This window comes from Haplochromis burtoni, unplaced genomic scaffold (assembly GCF_018398535.1).
Source record: "Haplochromis burtoni strain Fernald_Lab_line unplaced genomic scaffold, NCSU_Asbu1 Contig_233, whole genome shotgun sequence".
NCBI classification, from domain to species: Eukaryota; Metazoa; Chordata; class Actinopteri; order Cichliformes; family Cichlidae; genus Haplochromis; species Haplochromis burtoni.
In genome coordinates, this window is record NW_024582594.1 from 200,640 (window position 1) to 221,747 (window position 21,108).

The 21,108-nt window shown below is 38.9% G+C and overlaps 1 protein-coding gene across 2 annotated transcripts; it reads right to left on the reverse strand.

Moving 5' to 3' along the window:
- Nucleotides 1–4,044: 4,044 nt before the first annotated feature.
- On the reverse strand, nucleotides 4,045–21,102 carry si:ch73-109d9.3 (zinc finger protein 497). 2 transcript variants are annotated; one of them, XM_042226901.1, is made up of 4 exons: nucleotides 18,956–21,102; nucleotides 18,719–18,852; nucleotides 18,389–18,491; nucleotides 4,045–11,082 (listed from the first exon to the last, which is right to left on the reverse strand). In XM_042226901.1, the coding sequence occupies exons 1-4, from the start codon at nucleotides 19,257–19,259 to the stop codon at nucleotides 11,075–11,077; spliced, it is 549 nt and encodes a 182-aa protein (XP_042082835.1). In that variant the 5' UTR covers nucleotides 19,260–21,102; the 3' UTR covers nucleotides 4,045–11,074. The 2 variants fall into 2 exon arrangements, with proteins under 2 accessions (XP_042082835.1, XP_005945579.1); XM_005945517.1 differs by lacking the exon at nucleotides 4,045–11,082 and adding an exon at nucleotides 14,240–17,443.
- Nucleotides 21,103–21,108: the final 6 nt, after the last annotated feature.

Consider the following 21,108-nt stretch of genomic DNA (forward strand, 5'->3'; position numbering starts at 1 on the left):
CTCTTCAGTAGTTTACGGTTTTCTTTAAAGCACAAGATGTCATGAAGAAACATCTGGCATTATGACACTGCCCCTCATTATTGTATAATAGCTCTGAATACAAATACACAATTTTTTGTCATTTAAAAGACCAGACCAGAAGCCAGCATGTCTTTTACCCTCATCCAAAAACAGTGCATCTCTTCTATGGTGTCCCTCATTTAGAGGCAGAGAGTGAAGATGGTGAAGCTCTGCTTTGAGTGAACTGGATCTTAATAAGGTCTTGTTTTGAAGTGTCAGACCATATTGCTGGACAGTAATTAGGGTGGCATAAGACCATGGATTGCAATACTTGTTAAACTGCTATTGTTTTTTATATACATAAAGAAACATTTTCTAGTCGTGGAAACGCTCATTTTAGCACCTATGTTATGAACATGAGCTGACCATGAAACGTGACACTTAGCAATTTGGCTTCTTTAATCTGCTCAACTGCCTCCTGTTCCAAAAAATGCACCGCCTGTGATCTGTCCTGAGAGCATGCCTCGAGCTGAGTGCAAGAGTCTTTGAGATGTTAAACTTTAACCTGCGCTCCAAAACCCTTTGATCAACTACCATCAAGTCTTCTTGAAGCATTTTCTGAAGTTCCTTTGCATTTTCAGCATATATTTACGTTGCAGTGGCATCAAAGCACATAGCAAAGCGTGTTGTGTAAAGATGGAATAAGGTAGAGTTCTTAACAGCTCCTCTGGGGAATTCCATATTATAACGACTTTAAAGTTGACACAGTGCCATTAAACATAAAATGCTGCTAACTGTTGAATAAATTACTCGTTCCTGGGTTCTACAGGAAGTCTAGTTTGTTTTAATTGTTTCACTCCTGCCACTTAGCGATGCTTCCAACTCACTAGACATCCGTGGACTATGGTTACTATGGTAACTGAGAGGCACTATATACAACAACAAATCTGACATTCGTTGCACAAATGGGCGCTTCTTTTACAATAAATTAAACCAAGTTGCATTCCCTGACAGCATGTGACTTTTTTTGTATCATAGTTAATTTTCTATCACAGACACACAAAACAGCTTTTATTAACCCAACTAACTCTCTTTGGATTAGTTTTGAGTTCAACGTCTTCCAGTATGCAGTAATTGATAGTTTGACTAGCACTGAATTTTCTTACCACTTGTTGAGCTGGTCTTGTCTGATTTCGTGTTTTTCCAGTTTTACGTTTTTCCAGTTTTATTTTGATCTTTAATTAAAGCAGTTAGAGTAAATGACACCTGCCTACCAGTCATGTCTGCATTTGGTTCCTCCTTCTTGCTCCAACCTTGGCAAAACATTATCACGTTGAGTGTTTTAAATCTAGCACCTGGTTACATTTGAATTGGATACCATTGTCTTATCAGAGAGCTAAATATAAAAGCAGACAGCAGGCAGTAAGCTTAGATTAGCAAAGGATAGAGGCAGGCATTAAACCATGGTAAAATAACTACCTTTACTGCCATTTCTAAGACTTATTAGTAATGAATATAGTTTCATTTATTTATTTGATACACTAGGAGCCATTCAGTACGACACAAATAAAAAAAAAGGATTGTGTTTGTTGTTGGCGTCATTTGTTTTTATGTTTTGTGAGATAAGAGCTCACAGTGCTTTTTAAAGAGTGACAGTCCATTAGAAAGAAGGAGAGGTGCAATGATTTCTCAGCCACAAGACTCTTGTTCTGTCTGGGAGCTTTGTTTTCACTTGCTGATTACTTTAGCTCTTCACCTACTTTTTGGATTAGGTTTGGGCACTCTAACTATGTGGTTAGGTTCCCAGACAAGCCTCCAAAATGTTAAACTTTAGTGCTGCCTGGGCCACGATGCCCAACGTCAAAGGATACCTTGTCTGTAGAACTGAGATGGCTTTAACAAACAGCAGTACTTGACGATGTGAAAAGCATGATGTAGGACTTTGCATTATGAGATAGGCCACACCTCCTAACAAGCAGCAGAGTTTTGTCTTTGTGTTCAAAGATGGAGTGGTGTTTCTGTACAGTAATTGTATAATAGCAATCATTTTGGTGCTATTTTCCTAAATTGGACCGTATTGGGTAAATGCATGTGTTGGAACATAACATTTCAAAACAGTTTCAACAAATTGCAGCTCGACAAATCTAAATGATGGACAGCACCCTCGCTCTGCTTGCATAAATTAATACAGAGGTTTACGGCACTCACAAAAAAGACAAGCTCAGTCGAGCACACATACACATATTAAACATTTACACACTCAGTCCTGTGCATATATTCATAGACCTTGTCTCTGTCCCCTGCCAACCAACACACACACACACACACGTGCACGCACGTGCACTAAATGTACAAGGAGCTGATGCTGATGAAGCAGTGGCAGCCTTTGGGCTGAGACAGATGATGGATGGATGGGAGTAGATGACTGTGTTGGGTGGCTGCTCGCTCCCTTTCTTTTTTCTCTGCCAGCCCTCCCCATAAAGTATCCCTCGCTTTGTCCCTCCTTACTTCTTGCTATACCCTCTCTCACTCTGTCCTTTCCTCCCTTCACACCTTCGTCCAAGTCTTTCTTTTTCCCTGCTGATGAGTGATGGATTGAGGATCTGTTCTGGCTCTGTGCTTCCTTCCTGACACTAAAGGTGTCAGCATCTCCACTGTTTGGTTCCTGTACAATTTATAAGACCATTGTTGGACAAGAGGATGAGGAAACCAGACATGTGCTGCAATGGACAAAGAAGGAGAGAGGGATAGAAAATCTAAGATAGATGAGGACAGACAGAAGAAGGGGAAGAAAGTAGTGGGGCAAGAGGAGGTTGCCACAGTGGGCTGAAATGTCACTGAGCAATGAGGAGGAAATTTGCCAAATGTCCATACAATTTATACCCAAGAATCTCCAAGTTAATGATCTCTAAAGCTGCAATTTATTTCAATTTTAACTTAAAAACTTTCATCATAAGTGTAAATCTAACCTTAGCAACATGGGAGACTTTATGTCGAACCACACTGATGCTGCGGTTGCTCCAGAAAGTGACAACCGATTAAACTGTGTGAGATGGTTATTAGGATTAGCACAAAGTGATTAAATGTTAATGATATAATGAATAATGGGCCCCCACTCATTCTCATTAGCAACCAGTTGATAACTGTATACAAGGCCACTGTGAGCTGTAGCAGAGAGGGAATGAAGGAAAGAGGAAGCATAATTAGAAAAGGGGGTGAAAAACTTGAGAAATAAGGGAAGGAGTGGAAGACGCTCGGCAAAGGGGTTGTAATAATACTACTTAGTTGTGATTTTTGGATTAGCAAACACTACGGACACTTTAATCCAAAGTCAAACAGGCCTGCCTCAGTATACTTCCTGACATTTAGTACAGACCCTGGAGCAGATTGTAGAACTATGCAGCTGCTCTGGGAGCACAAAATCATTTCCTGAAAATGCCCAGAAATCTGAGACACCACCGATAACAAAAGTAGTCTTCTCAAAAACAGGATTTTAATAGAGGGTTAGGTCCTGTTTCTTACAAGCATGCGCTATTTCTTGCGAATAACCCATTTATATATTTATTTCTTTATTCGTTTGGTTGTCCCGAGGAGCTGAATTATTCAATATAACCAGAGCACCCCCAAGTGGTGAGAAAATGGAACTGCTGACTGTCCAGGGGGATGAGCATCACTTCGGGGACCTGGCAGCAGAGCACAGGAGTAGATTAAGGGGGGAAATTATTTATAAATTTCCCTTCAATTATTTATTAAGCAATTCCTCGCAGTGTTTACTAAGGGGTTATTAAATATTATGCTGCTAAGCTACTCAAAAGACAGAATCGTCAGAGGACATCCCGGGATACTTTTAATTCCAGTGCTCAGAGAATTTAGAGCTTCTAAAACCAGCATTCAGAATGCAATTAAAATAGGGGCTGCTCTGTCAGTTTTCATACCATTTCACTTTTTCATCTCTCTCTTTCTTTATTTTTTCATTTTTGTTCAGCCAGAAAAACTTGCAGTCTCTAGCCAGACACCGTGTGTGTGTGTGTGTGTGTGTGTGTGTGTGTGTGTGTGTGTGTGTGTGTGTGTGTGTGTGTGTGTGTGTAGACACACGTGTGTATGTAAGGCTGAGAGGTAATGGAATAACTGCAACTCAGCTAATCCGATCTGTCTCTCCTTCTCCATCTCCAGTCCCTGTCTTCCTCTCTCTCTCTATCACACTTGCTCAGTACACTAAGAGACAGACCCCTGTCTGCTCAATAGTTTGTCCAGATACTCGCTCCAGGCTTAGCCAGGAAGAGGTAATGTAGCCTTGGATTTTTTTTCCTTCTCGGCTTCCACAATAAGCCATCTAATAGACTTTGTTAAATGGGAAAGGGAGCAGGAGAGTAACTTTAACCACACAGTACAACATTACGGAGTCAAAATTATTCTGGCTGACATGTATAACACACATTCAGATACATGTCCACACAGATACACTGGTCAGTCCCACAGACACTTCCGTTGTAAAATGAGATAAAAATTTACAGAGAAATGGACACGTTCATTCCAGTATGCTTCTTAAGCCACTCTTCCTGCCTGTTCCCCCCTTGTTACATCTGCTAAGTGCCCTCATGAGAAAACAAAAATTGTATATATCTGTCTGTGTGTGCGCGGCAGTTTGCTCTAGGTGGATCCCTTTACCAAGAGAGAAAAAGGGGGAAAACACAAAACCATAGCTATCATCCCTCTCCACTCTCACCCACACTCTCAGCCTGTCTTGCTTCTCCTCCCTTGCTTTGCTTTGCTATCGTGTGTGTCTTACTCAGTGTGTGTGTGTGTTTGTGGTTGTGTGACCAGAGGGTAGAACACTTCAGAAAGCAGAAAAAAGACCAAAAAGTTGGAGGAGAAGAAGCATGAAGAAGCATCCAAAGAAGAAAAAGAGGAAGTGTCATCTGCTTTATAGTTCTGGGAATCAGAGCTGGAAACTAGATTAAAGAGTGTGCTTTTGTTTGTGTGGTACCGTGTCAATTTGCGTTGTTAAGATTTACTTTTTATGGCACATTTGCACACACAGCTCAATCAACACACCCCAGAAAAGACTCGCAGTGTCACAGTTTTCCATGGAGCAACACTGACCCCTGCTGAATGCAGCCTATTTTTTAAATACACCGCATCACTATTGGTATGACGCTCCTAATCGCAGCATTTCGTACCGAGCCTGTGAATACCTAGACTCGAGGAATAAGAAGGCTTTCAAGAACAAAGTAATGAATGTGGCTAGCAATAGTGATGTAAGGTAATGTAACAGACAGGCCTAATTGAGAAAAGCAGATGTGAGATGTCCAGTACAGAAATGAGTCCTTTGAAGGGAATTTCCTGCTGTTCTATCTGTACAATCAAGGATAACTGGATTGAGAGGTTTATCTTTTTCTTTGAAATTATTAATTTTGACTCTATCAATTAGATTGACTTTGAGAGCAAATGTAGAGAATTGGTAGGAAAAGACTTAATTTCCTGTATTTTCTCTCTAAACAGTTAAACCCCACATTAATTATTCTTGGTGTTATGGGTATAACTTTTAATCACTTCTCAGTTTCCTTCTAATGTAATAATTGTTCTGGAGCACGAGCTGATATATTTCTCACGACATTTTCAAATGTCAGTTTGGGGATTCAGCAGATGTTGGCTGATTGAGCCTAATGTCAGAGTGCTTTTGATTTCTGTCGGCAAGTGCGTGTGTCCAAGTCATTGAGTCAGACAGGTTTGCTAAAATACCAGTAAAACAGAGTTTTCTTTCACTGGTTTGTCAGGGGTTTTCTCCTGGATACTGTAGGATCTTTACGTCTTAGTATAAAGTCCCTCAACCCTTTGTAAATAAACCTGAACTGAACTGGGTGTGAATCGATGGAGCCGGTTTTAGTTAAATTTTTAAGAAAGGTTTTTAGCTTCACCACTGCACTTCACCAATTCCACCGATGCTCCGTTCTTGTGTTGTTTTGGGAAAATAATAATTGTAATAATTAACACTGCAAGCAAGCATTTTGCCCATAACAAAATAGGGAGGCAGGTGCTTCTTTTCAGCCCTGAGTAACGCCTGGAGTCATCCTCTCAGGACTCCAATAACCTCCAGTAAAAAGATGAGGTAGAAAGCCACCTGAGAGTCAAACTCAAGGAAGAAAAATGCTTGACAATCACATAGCTGCTGCTAGTTAACTTTATTGCTCTGCGCACAAGGTAATAACTGAACGTGATTCAGATGGATGAATTCATCAGCTCATTTTTTCTTTCTTCTGCCATGTCAGAATATATTTAAAAGGGTTTCTGTAAGAAAAATGACCTGAAACTTACCTGGCTGAAATTATACCTTTGCACAGAGCTCTAACATCTCGTTGAGCCGCATGTTGTATATTCAAACTGACTGAACCTTCAGAAAGTCTTGTACAAGAAGTATGTTTTTATAGAATTATTTCAAAGGTGAGTATTACGGTATACATTTTTACTTATTCCTTGACATATCTCAGTATCTACTGGACAGAATGGTACAAAGCCATTCTTGGTTATAAGATGCTGAATTTTTTTTTTTCTTTTGAGGTTTTGAGAGAAATGTTTCAATAATTGGAGTCTAGCTTGGCATTCAATCTGTCAAACACATTGAATCCCCTCTAAGAATACATCACTTTTAATGTCCTCTGAATAGTTCCATTCATTATCAAATACCAGCAAAACTAATACAATTCCAGTGAATTTTGGCCAGGTTTTGTGTTTAGAGTTGAATAGAAAGCATAAGCATAGCAACATGCCTACTACGATGCTGAACCATTTATTTTCATTGAAGACAGGTTTTAAACTATACATCTTTCATTTTTAGCATTAGTAATTGATCATTTTTACCATCAGTGGAAGTATTTTAAATCTTGTAATGTTGCATGTTTAACATTGGAAGAAACAAAAGGAAAAAAGGGAATCCTGCCCTTTTAACTGTAAATATGCTGAAATTCCCTATGTCACAAAAGTACCAGTTTCATCTTCTTGACAAGGACACAGAAAAAGTAGTTAAACATAGTTTAAAAAACTGCTGCAATGATGACAGTTGCAAACGAAGCCACTTTGCTTTGAGTGTGTGGGAGGATATGTGCCTACAGCTAAACAAGGGGAAATGACAAGTCAAAATGGCACTTTTTAAAGTCCTGGATCCTGCTATAGGCAGATTTTCAGATGCTACCAGAGTTATATTATGATTGGCTGTGGGTGGAGAAACGTGTGCAGGGGGAGCCGAGAAGGAAGGATGAGGGTCAAAGAGGTGAGAGCGAGAAAACAAAGGAGGTGGGGAAGAGGGAGCTGTGCAAATGAGGACAAAGAGAAAACAAGAAAGATCAAGACATAGAATATAGCATGCGGATAACATGATGAGAAAAACAAATGAAAATGGACTTTAAAGGAATAGACACGGCCAATCTGTACCACGCTGGACTCCGATGAGTATTGACAAACATCGACAAACACTGTTTGAACAGAGAATGCTTTCAAAATCAACATTAGACAATTAACAGCGCTCCAGAGAAGACAAAGAAATCTTCAATGTCCAAATTACCAGGTATGGATTAATGAAACTGCAGAACAACCCAGTGTGATGGAGGAACTCTCTGGACTTCTCAAATGTGCAAATACTGTGAACATGACAACATGACAAAATGCATTAGCAAAAAGGAACAAAGGTCAGGAAAAAACTACATAATGGTGCCAAAATTGATCCACATCATCTCTCGCAGCATTTGCACAAACTGTACTGTGCTTAATGATCATCTGATTGACAACAGAGTGGGAACATATTTTGTATCCGAACTCAGTGCATTCAGATTCAAAACTAAAATGTTCCAATGGAGGTCTGGTGCTGGATCGAGAGTATGTCTAAATATGTGACAATCAACAATCAACAGGCGATTACAGCTGCTCTATTATTATTTAGTAGTAGTAAAATGGTTGAAGTGCTTCCTCCTAAATTATCACACTGGTCACAAATATCACCTCTTCAACACCACCGAATCAAACCTCGCAAAGTGGCAGGCCTCAGCTGGTTGAACATGATTTGATTAGCTTTGCTAATATGAGCAGGTCCTGGATTTTTATAACAAATGCTGTCATGATCTTTGTTACCATACAATCTTTTAAGAAGCTGAAGCAGTTAAAACATCTTTTTGCAGAGTCACAATGGTGACCTAATACACCCTTACAGACTTGATAGCTTTGATTTGGAGTCATATTTCTGTCTTTGTTACAAATAAATGCCCATTTTATCCTGTTTTAACTTCTACTAATTCCTGCAAACAAATGTTAGCCAACATTTATTAGGACAGTTTGCAAAATTCCTAGTTTGTAATAATTATTTGGAGGCTAACCACTAAAACAAATCCCAACACTGTTAACAAAACGTTTTCCAGTTTGTTTCAGGAATTTTCGATTTCCCAGGTCTGTTTGTTGATCTTTTGCCATTTCAGTATACAGTGGAGGAAACAATCGTTTCATATCCTGTTGAATTTGTAAGTTTGGTTTGCAGATATCTCAGGAAGTATTTTGGTGCACAGAAATGCTCTAAATCCTACGCTTCTTGGCTGCTGTTCACGTTGAAGCTTCACTTTAGTTTTGGGCTGATCCGCTACCTTTCCCATAACCATCTTCACGCTATGAAGCAATTTCTTGCATGGAGCTCTTGATCGCAGGTGATTCACAATCATTTCTTCCATTTCTGAATAATCATACCAACAGCTGTCACCTCATCACGAAGCTTCTTGCTGATGTCTTGTAGCCCATTCTACGGATTGATTGTGATCTGTGTGTCACTTGGGCACACAGCAAATCTGTAGGAGCCAGAATTTTGCCTGGGTGGTCGGGGGATCAAATACTTCTTACACTCAATGAGATGAACAAATCAATTTGTAACTTTTAAATAATGTAATTTTTTCTGGATTTTTGGTTGTTATTCTGTCTCTCTAAATTCAAATGAAACTGTTGTAAAAATGTATTTATAAGTGAACAAAGTCACAAATTCAGCAGGGTGTCACATAATTATTTCCCACAATGTATAGCGGCACAATAGTGTATATGGAACTGACAATAATGGTGGCCAAACACAGAGAGTTATGCAACAGCTAACTCTGGGACCTACCCATATCTACAACAGTTTATTAGATTGCTTCTAATATATTCAGGGACAAAATTGAAATTATTACTAAGAGAAAACACTCCAGGCTCTCTGATTCATTTCAGAGACCTTGTTAACAAGGATCTTGTTGACCCTGTGCTACTCTTGTCCATGCCAAAGGTTCTCTCCTGACAAATACATAATGAATGGACATGTAAGGTGCTTAATATTACAAATGTAGTACATTGTTAGTCTTTATATAAAAGGACTATTTAGGCTTTTGGATTTATTCTTGCATAGAAACAGATTTTTCTATTATTGTGACTGTCCACTGCAGGTGCACTTACACACACAGCAAGACAGGTTATGTGATTTCAGAAGCTTTTGCCAAACTTGAAGGACAAACAAGCATCACACTGTGAGGATGGCAGGGGAAAGAGTCAAGCACAGTTATTATTACACACACAAAGAGCGATGAAAGATGTGCATGCCTGTCCATTGGCAATGACAGTGTGAACCCCACCAGTATGCACGATTCTCCATCCCTTTCTCTCTCTCTGCACACAGGTGTAGAGAGAAACAGACAAATAGAAATAAATTCCTTTTTCATAAATAACTCCCAATGTCAAGTGGCTGCTCTCATTGCTATTCACTGAGTATCAAAGAGAAATGCTTATTTGTGTCCAGTAACAGTAATCACAGTGTGTTTTATCTTACCACCAGGAGTTCTCCTGAATGTCGAAGCTCCTCAGAGCAACAGTTATTTGTCAATGAAGAGAATACTTCATCTAAAATGCAGTGAATGCTTCTTATTCGGGAACATGAAAACAAGTTCTTGAAAAAGGATCTTCTTTCAAAGATGCTTTTATGTATGCCAATCAACCACAACATAGAAACCACTGAAAGCAGAAGTGAATAATAACATTGATCAATTTCTTACAATAAAATGCTCGTCATTCATTTGGATGTTATTCTGTCCAGTACCGCCCACACTGTTGCAGATCAGCAGTGTAGCAATGGCACTTCCCAAAGGCAGTGGCCTCCCCAGCAGGGCGAGGCGCTTCATGAAACTACTACAACTGATCCAAACTGCCAAGATCTCAATCTGACTGCACATGCATTGGATGCTTGGTGAAAAACACGATCCGCAAAGGACCTACCCCGTAACCCACTGTGCCCATAGGATTTGTCGCCAATGTTCCAGTGCCAGACTCCACAGTACATCAGTCAGTCAGAGCTATGTCGATGGCATAAGGAAGACTTACACAATATTAGGCAGGTAGTTACATAAAAATAAATGTAAAAAGTGAGAGGGCTTTTTTAATCACCGATTAAAGCTAAACACTCATGTTAGCATTCTAAAATACTTGCAGTAACAATATCATTATGCTGATGCTTTTTACACCGGTCTTTGTCACTGTGCAGCAGGCTAGCATGTAAACATTAACAGCCCCTAAACACAAAGCACAGACTAGGCTGATTGGAAAGATTCTTCTAAAAACAAAACAAAAAAAACAAAACTGAAGAGAATGAAATTTTGACCTGACAATTCACATGTTATTGCATCGTTATAGAAAAGCCCACCTGCAGAGCAAAACAAGGCTTTCCTCTGCAGCCTGACAGTTATTTCAGATTTGTTTAGCCAAAATGCTGGATAGCTGTTAAATTGGATGCACTAACAAGCCACTTGGTTTGCTCACAAGCACAGAGTACGGAAAATAGTGCACACAGCTCCCCTAGTCCTGTTATAAAATGCCATCTCACATCAATCCTCCCCTTCCGCAGCAAGACAGGTTGTCAGTGTGTTGATCTTTTAAACTGACTTCGATTAGATTTATGCCATTTAATCTTATTGAAAATATTACCGCCTTTTCACTACAGCTCCAGAACTAGCTAATATTTGCTAATTAGCACTCACCATTGATTGGACAGTGAAGAGTTTTGCGTCATTCACCTCTCACGGCAGCTTTATTGGCCTATCCAAATCAAAAATAGAGATAGGAAACCAATGGTTAACATCATAGTGGCTACATCCATCTTTCATATGCAGTCTATGATTGCACCAAGCATCAGTGTAACCCCCTACTCAATAAAGCAGTTGCCAAAGCAATTCATTTGAGCCCACAAATGGAGGCCTTGAAAAGGAAAGGTCAGGAGTTCATAAAAGACACGGGGATTGATCTTTAGAGAAAAAAATCTATATAAATGTTGGTAAGGCAATGGTTGTAAGGTAGGTGTTGAAATAGGAAAGAAATAAAAGAGAGTGATGCGTTGTGCAAGCATTTCTCAATTGACTGAACATCATATCTAAAAGATTCAAGTCCGGTTTTCTATCAGATTTGAGTCTCTATGGAAACTTTCAAGATCTTCCCTTGAGTATTCTCTAAATGTTTGTGAATACAATCCAAGTTCATATTATATTAGGTAAAAAAAAAAAAAGTAGTCCCAACACCATAGCTGTACTTATTCATTCATATGAAATAAAATTAAAGAAGGGAAGCTCAAGGTCTTCAACTCCCATCTTAATAGCTTCAGTGGTCTTACAACAATGAATGTTAAGACATTAAGACAGGGTGTGTGAAGTAGGTTGAGACATTTTAGAGAAGCAGGTGGAAAAAAAGAAAAGAGAGTAAAGAGAGAAGAAATTAATAATGGATGTTACTCGTTTTAGTGTGACAGATTTAATAAATGGTCATCAAAATGTTATAACTAAAAGATTAAGCTCCTTTCTGAATATTTTCATAATGAAGACGGGCTGAGCATGCTGAAAGTATTCTCTAAATGTTTCTGAATACAGAGCCTGCTCACACCACCTTAGTAGAAATAAGCTAAAGTAGTGCCGTGTTCATAGTTGCACTTACTCTTTAATACACAAAGAATAAGGTCTCAAGGTATTAAACTTACTTCTAAATAGTTTTAGTGAGCATACAGGGAAGAATAAACAGAGAATAAAGGTTGGAATGAAAAACACATCATACTGCTTTTATGAAATATGAAGGTGTGATGAATAAGGCACACTAGCCTTGCAACATGACATAAATCTTCCACAGTGCGCTCCTTGGCCTGGAAAGTACTGAATATAATATTGAAATGGTTTGACACAGCAGAGAAAAGTGGTTTTTTCCTTTTATTGTATAGCTATCACTTCAGCTATGAAGACAAATTATTAGGTCCAGTCAAGCACTTCTACTGTTATTGTAACTGGGTACGAGGGGGTGACAGTTCTTTGAATATTAGGAATTTTACATGTCTTCTTTATGGTGCATTCTTTCAGCATCCTTTCTAGTCAGATTCTTTCAGATTCCTTTGTCTCTCTCCCAGCGTTGGGAAGTGTTAACAGGCTCAAGGTAATGAAAGGCAGTAGCTAAAAAACACTTGACAATGCTGAATTACATGTTACAATTAGAAACATATTAAAAACAGTGGGAGATGGAAAGGCAAGGCCAATATGAGTCTTGAATGTGAAGGAATATACTACAGGCTTCTGTGTATTTAAGCTTAAATAAAGGGCTGTCACAATAAAGTGTCATTTACTGTGGAGGAAGAATAGCTTTTCTGGAAGAGTATGAAAGGCTTCTTGCCCTATTGATTTTGTGTGATGTAGTATTTTGCTATAACCTACATCTGGTTCACTTATTTGACTATTATGCCCTTTTCTTGAACAACTCAACAATAGCAGGTGACTACATTTTTTGACAAGTCCTCCAACTTAAATATGGCAATATACAGTTTGTTTATGCTCTCCAGTTATCATTTGTCCAAACATGTCTTAAAAGATTCACTGGGCGATCATGTCTTTGGTTCTTGAAAGCCACGAAAGGATCAGATCAGCCAAAGAGTCACAGACGAAAGGAGACATGGTGATGTGGTAATAACAAATGCAAGGACTTACAGCTTACACCAAAAAAAAAAAAAATTTTTTAGGTGTTTTATACTACAGGTGAACTCACACAGCAAGAAAAACTAGGAAAAAAACATTTGCAGGCCAGGGCAAGAGAAAACATTACACAAAGGTTTAAGGTAGCTTATTATTTAGACCAAGATACCAGACACCAAGGCCATTAAAACAAAAATGGAAAATACCAAAATATTGTGCATACAGATGTGCTTGATTTTTCTATTATGCTACAGTCACACTAGGAAAAACAGTGACTGGAGACAGCAGCCCGATGAAAATATTTGCCACAGGGCCCTGGTCTGTGACCAATCACAGTTTGCTGTCTATCACCAGGTGACCTGCGCAGTCACATTGAGATTGAAAGTGGTTGTTCACAGGTGGAGAGTGTTGCACACTCAGACTTTAAAGAACCAGCTGGTTGTCACACAACTTGCAATTGTTTGCAAAGTGCAACGAATTTCAATAAAATCCACAGTCCATCCCTGATTTTTTCTAGTTGCCATCAGTCTCGGTCCTATTTTTGCTCTAGTTTGACTGAGCTATTGATTAGTAAAAATATAAAGAAATTATTATTACTCTGCTTTTAGGAAGAGGAAGGTGACAAAATTAAAAGAAACAGCAGCACAGTAGCAGTGATGACTTTATTTCCAGTAGATCAACTTACTGCAGGCCTTGTTGTATGATTTCTTTATTTTGTTTTAAGCATTTAAAGTCAGAGGCAGAGAGCCCACATTTTTCCTTTTATAACCACCATTACAGGCCTTTGTGGGGGCGATTACAAATGTTCTATTTCTAACTACTGGACAAACAAAAATGTATTTCATGCTTGAATAAATGAAACTCTACTTAACAAAATTGGTTTAAAAATGCCTGTATTATAATTCTTGTCTTGGCTCAGAACAAAATCTCTGTGGAGGGTTGCCAAAAATTTCCTCCTCTCTTAGAGTATGTTTTCTTTTTTAAGCCAAATCAAGCTTAACAGCATCCCAGCTTGAAGTGGCTTTCTGATGTCACCAAAGAAAAAGTCAGAAAGACCAACCTGCACACAAAAAAAACAGCTTCCTATTCTTCATAAGGCTACCAACTTAGTGAGGCTTATGATTCCCTGACAGGCCAGAAAGAGTCTCAGAAGAAAGGGAAACGTGTTCAAATCAAAGTGCAAAAGAGAGCAGGAAAGGGAAAATGAAAGTATAATTGTGGTTTGGTCTTTTTTGTATTTGCTTTTTTTTTTTTTAACCAAATAAACATCTTCAGAAAAACCGCTCCAGCGATGGAATTAAAACAAAACGATGACTCATACAAGAGTGTTTGAAATGCACAGGCAGAAGGTAAATGTTTGCGCGATGCATACAGCAATGTTTAGGTATACTGAGCACCGCACACATTAAACAGACTAGTTTCACAATCCCCCACAAACAACAAGCACTATCTATTATGCTCACTGCAGATTCAGCTAAGTAGGTATTTCTTAATTACACCTCACAGATAACTTCTCTTGTTATTGGGTTCAAACATCAAAAAGGAAAGATACCATCTGTAGACAGAAGCACTGCTTTAATCCACATTTTCTCTCTCCACACACACGCATACATGTACACAGGGAGAAAGAGATCAGCCTCTGCTAGCTTTTTCCTCACCTTGAAAATAAGATTAAAATGTTATCGGTTGTACCACCTGCACAGTGCTGCTCTGACTTCACAGATACAACACATCAAGCCTAATCCTGAGTGTAAGATATGTAACACACACAGGTCTGGGCACACAGATCAGCTAAAACGGTGCTTACAGACACTTGTTACCACAGATTGTTACTCTAATGGAGGGGTTTTCTTTGAGAGCACCTCTATATTACATTATTACATTAGAAGCAAGACAAGAGGATATGAAATCCTCAAAAAAAAAAAAATCTCTGCCCAGGTCCTCGTTGCCACAATAAGTTTGGTGAAAGGATGACACCAAGTGTTCAATTAAGATACTGCAATATTGTTTAAAACCTTAATATCAGGGTTATTTTAAGGCTTTTTTTTTTTACTTAAACAGATACAATTGATGAATATTTAAATATGAATGTAGTCATCACTTATGATACATCGTTTTTCAAAAGAAGCACTTTTCAAGACATTGGTAAAGAAGTCTTTGCATCTTGAAATATCAGATCATCGATCATTGTACAATTTTAAAACTAAGAAAGGATGCATCTACATTAAAACTGTTTCGTTACCGGAGGGAGGGTTCTTAGATCAAATGATTTGGGCCTATATTTATTAACAAGTTTTAAAGAACAACTTGGAACCATTTATCAACTTACTCTGCAGGCAGTAAACTCTTGTATTAAAAATTATCTGCTAAAAATTAATTAAATGGATGTTCTTCTAGATTATGGCAATCGCGACTTTTCTTACTTTATGATGTTATCAAGAGGGCAGCGCTGTTAACACATTCCCTCAACATGAAAGATCCCCGGTACAAGACTGGGAGGAGGCACAAATCCCCGAGAGCAGGCACAAATCCCTGGGAGGGTTGCATCAGGAAGAGCATCCAGCTTAAAACTCAGTGCCAAATCAAATATGTGGCTCCATCTGCTGCAGCAGCGCCTTACAAATAAGAGAGCAGTCATAAGCTTTTTCTTTATGATGTAATTTTCCTCATTAAAAACAAAATCTAAGCACTGATCAATAAACTTAAATTTTTTTAATGCAAAGTTGGCATAACGAGAGGTATAGCAAGAAAAGTTGCTGTTGCAGACATTAACTACTGCACCTTAACCAATTTTAGTGTCCTGTGGATATCTGTTTAAATTTGTAGTATTTTGCAAAGTATTTTTAGAGCTAGGCTTACCAGTTTGAATAAATGTTACAGCTGATAAATGTAGGCTCTGATCCATGGCTGATCCATGTGCTCACAGGCACATTGCAGTTGACACAACACAATAATATGCATATTCACAGTCTTTTACTGACCAAATGTATCAACTGCCCTATCTTTGTACACGGTAAACGACACAACACATTCTTGTTTTTCATCCTTTAGTAACATTAAAACATTTTTATATGTTATTAGATTAACCTTTCTGGAATGCACAGTATTATTCAGGACAAACACTTTAAAAGATAAATATACAAAAAGAAGGCCTGCAAAGCCTCACACAGACTGTATTGCAACACAACATAGCTCTGTAGCATCTTAAAGAAATACACATATTTAAGTTGTCCTTTCATGATGTATGTTGGATCTCTATCAACATGCATCAAGGTGGATCCTCTGGTGGCGTTTGAGATTACATTTCTGGGTAAAGCGTTTGCCACAGGCCAAGCAGCAGTATGGTCTCTCCCCAGTGTGGACGCGACGGTGTGCTTTAAGGTTGCTCAGCTTGGTGAAACTCCGGCCACAGAGCGAACAGCAGAAAGGCCGCTCACCTGTGTGAGTCTGCAGGTGGGCCTTCAAGTTACTGGGGTGGGGGAAGCACTTCCCACACTGCCCACAGCGTAGGAGATGCCTTGGAGCGGCGTGAGACTGAGAGTCTGGATGGGTACCAGGACTGACGTGGTGAGAGTTTGCAGGATGGTGCTGGGACCTGTTGCTGACCCAGGAGTCTCCAGTTCGGTTAAGGGTTGATGTCTGTTTGTCACCCAGGTGAACTCGCTGGATTGAGGATACAGCAGGAGATGCTTTGGATGTGGAGGGAATTCTTTGAAGGTTATTTAAGTTTACAACTTGAGAGGGAGCTATAGACAGTGCCGCAGCGGTACTGTTCGAGAGAGTGTGAGACGGCTTTTTCATCGGTCGGTGGAGATGCTGTAAAGCGGCTTGCAATCTGAAACCTGAACCGGCTTTGGAATGTAGCTTCATAACCTCTTGCACAGCAGCTTTTTGAGAAATGTGGTTTAGTCTGTGTGCTTCTGAACTCACCTTGTGCTGCTTTACTGAACATGAAAAAGAGGACATACCTGAGTTTGTTATTTTCTTTTCTATATGCTCACCTTCCTCACATCCATCAGAATCAAGAATGACTTCCTTCTTGATAGTCAGGCCTAAAACATCACTGTTTTTTAGTCTTGCCTTAGGGGACCCTGAGGATGAAATTTTATCTCTGCCTGGGGTAACCTGAATGTCCGCTCTGACAGAATCAGACAGCTCATGTTCTCCTTTAGTTTTGACTGGATCACATTCCGTTTCAGCTCCAAGTCTGGGATTCTGCAACAACTCAGCGCCTGTGACAGTCAAGCCAGCCCAACTGGTATCTATTTCCAAAGATGAAACACGCGGTCGATCTGTAGACAGGTGTTTTTCCTGCCTGTCTTCAGGAAAGCCATAACCCAAAGCTATCTGTGGGTCTTTCTTCATGACATTTCTCAATAATTCCTCACTGTTTTCTTCAGTCTGTTTGGGTTGTACCTGAACTGTTCCACTCTCGTTGTCTGATCCAGGTCCCTCTTCATCTAGAAAATAAGGATTTTTCTTTTAAATTAAGGAAATAAAAATAAATTAATTAAAAAATGCAACAATGTTATTGTTTCTTTCGGGCCTGAATCCCTTTTAGGTGCACTGAGGTAAAGTGGACAACAAAAATTCTATCTTCATTTTGGAGATAGGGACCAGTCACTTTAATGTCATCTGCTAAATTTGAAAAGCCATTTTATTCTAATTTACTTTACTGAATTTATTATACTAACGTGTTGTATTATATCCTACTATTTGCATTATATTCTATTGTACTTTATTAAGATTTTTACCTTATATTGGCTACTTTGTTTTATCATATTAGGCTTATTGAAGAAAAAAACCTAATCTTTTCTGTTCTAGGTTGTGTTTAATGTTTTGCATGGTGAAATAAAGGAATTTCCCAACTTTTCAGATGTTTAAAGTCTATTTGAGCATATATTAGCATGCACATCATTGTAGGTACCATTAATGCTGGAAAAACACCAACTGCAATCCAGGCGACACCTTTCTGAGAAAATGTCTTGCTTAATTCAACATTCTTCATGTAAAAGAGTCTGAATGTTAAAGTGGCCTACCTGCAACACAAACCTGTCATGTACTGGGGTGGGGAGTTTGAACAACAACAAAGGATGTGGAAATTGCCTAGTGGTCACTGTTTGTCTGGCAATTAATTTTCCCCAGGAGCCACAGAGATAAAAAAAAAATTATATTATTTATTAATGTTGAGCAGAACTGAGTTGAGGTTAACAAGTCAAGCTCTCCTAAAGCAAAGAATAAATTATAAAACAATGTGTCAACCATAACACCTGCTTGAGGGGATAGGGAGCTATATCACGGCACACGGTAGGGTCGAGAAGGTATGTGTTTGTGCAATAAATAATGCTTAATGTTCCTTTACTATGGACGGACTGAAAGAAAGATAAGATCCTAACAATACGTACCACTACAGTTCCACCCTCCCATATGCACAGAGGAGCAAGATGGCTGACTAACTTCTTCCTCCTTCGTAGCAACAGCTGATCTCACATCCTTTTCTTCTGCTGCCTGAAGACATACAGTGCATAAAATACTGTGAATATCTACTGGTTCCATTTCACCAATTTTTAGAGCCATTATCGATACTGTTGTTTTTTTATACAACATTACAGCTCTTATAGCACTTGAAATGTGTCCAGAAGCACCCAATAAAATGCAGATACATAAAGAAGATGATGATTATTTAATGTCAGTACAACATAACTTTGCTCTGGTAGTCATTTAATCTGGCTCACCTCTGGCTCCCTTTCAGGGCTCTGTGCAGCTGTAGCACTGTCTGCCTCTGGTAGCGACTCTGATGTGTCTTCTAGTCTGCAGCTTGCTGTCCATCTTTCAAAAGAGTCACTCTCTGTCTTCACACTAACTTGTTCTTTAAAAAAAACAAAAACAAAAACAGAAACACAACAGTGTTTACAATATTTAGGGCATCCCATGACCTATATAAAATTCATTTTACATCTGTTTCTTCTTACCTTCCTGATGGTTTTTAGGCCTTTTTTCTGCAGTGTCAGTGGACAGTTCCACACCATGCCTTGCACAGTGCACGCCCCTTCCAGTCTTTCCTCCTTCTTTCCCTGCTTGATCCTTGAATTTGCTCTCAATCCACTGCAGCTGCATCCTCAGGGACTCTATCTCCTGGCTCCTGCGCTTCACCTCCACCAAAAACACATCTTCCACCAACCTGGTCACCTCAAACATGGCTGTCTTCACTACAGCCTCCATCACATCTGAAAGCTGGGTCTGAAAGGTGACTATGAGGGTGTCCAGGTCCGACATGGTGCACTCTATCAGCCTCCCTGTCTATTAGCTGTTACTCACGGGGCTTATGTGCTTTAGTGAATGAATGCAAAGGAGAATGACGTTTGATGTTTTATTAAATGGTGTATTGTGAAAATCCTGCTACATGTTGTAAGCTGAAGGCCATAACCGCAGAGTAATTTCTATTCAACAATACACCAATTTTCCGCTGTCGGTATTCCTCGTGAGGAGGGATAAGCTTTTATTAATAACATTATTAATGGTAAAAAGCAGCCTAACGCGATGTTTACTGATATGAGACGTCGATTTGAACTGTCAGCTAGCCAGCTAATATTTAGCTGTAGCATTCGTGTGATATCGTGTCCGATACGAGTGCTACAGACACTTGTAAACGGGAGTGAAATCTTAATTGTCGAGATGTTTCACGCGTGGGTTTTTGCTTTCGATTGTAACAGCTGTTTAGATAAAGGAATTAAATTGCGTTGAACGGAGCTAGCTACTCATCACTCGCCTGTGGTCCTTGTTTTTGCTCGTGGCGTCACGCACAACGCAGTACGGTGGCCTCGACTGGAGACGAGTAAAAAACGAAACGCGTTTTACTAAAGTGAAACCATCAGGCTGCACCTGGCAGTCAGTTTTAACTTGTAATCGATTTGCGGACATTTTCTTTTTCATATTTTCTTTCCGGCCGACTGGACAGCGTTGTGAAGAAGATTGTAAATTTTGGACTTTTCATACTACATGAAAGTAATTAAGTATTAGATAATTAAATGACAGAAAATCTCCTATTTTTTTACTGTCTACTACAGAATTTATGGGCAGTTAGAACTAACAGAACTTATTCTTTTGCACATTATTTCTTTCTTTTACTAAAAAACTATTAGTTTTGTCGTAGTTTTTCTATCATGTAGAAAAACTAAGTTTTCTTCCACTTTTTTTTTGTATCTTGAGAATTAAATATGTAGCTAAACTTCTTTACACAAACAGAAGAGGCAGTGGTTTTTCCCACTTGCCTGCTTTAGGCCTTTCCCTGAGTCCAGACCTTAAATTAAATCCACTTCACTGAGTTTACAGTTCTGTCTCATATCCCCACAACAAACCTTTGAGCCTCAGAAAATTAACTTCCAGCATTCTTGTGAGGATAATATGCACCAATTTTTACCACCACCTTGTGGTGGAAATGTCTTTAAGGTAAATGCTAGTGTACATAATACTAATAATAATATTACTTCTTTTAACAGCAAAATAAAAACATTAGGTAAACAAATGAAATCGTAACTATAAAATGAATCAAAGAAATTTGATTGTACTCTTTCTATTCCTTTAAAAAAATATTTAAATGTATCAGGCCCTAGATTTCATTAGGCAATAAACAGGCAACATGACTTTTAAACTATAAAAACAGTGCCTCTGAATTTGTTTTGAGAACACAGGCTCCTAATAGACATGGGACCAAGACTATTCAGCTGCTGTCTAGATCACAGTGCTGTTTGGTGTGTGGTAGGGATGGTTACATTTACCATAAAAGATTCATCAGTTGTATGAATTCATATTTCATGAGCAAACAAAACTGACTGTTGAAGAAAAAAAGCCCCTGTTAAAAAAGTATTATTCTGACATCTCTGCTTCTTTTATGCGCTTCATGAAGGCAACAAATGTGTGTATTTTAAATATTGGGCAGAACATCTTCTTTGAGTCTGTATCTATCAGCTGTCAATTGTTTTATTTGTATGGCTCTTTATTATATACAAACATTTACAAAAGAATCTTATTTTGTCATAAAGGATTCTCTTTAGTAGCTAACTGGAATATGTTCACCCACACAGACCTGGACCAGTACGCCTCATCTGTACTGGATTACATCTCC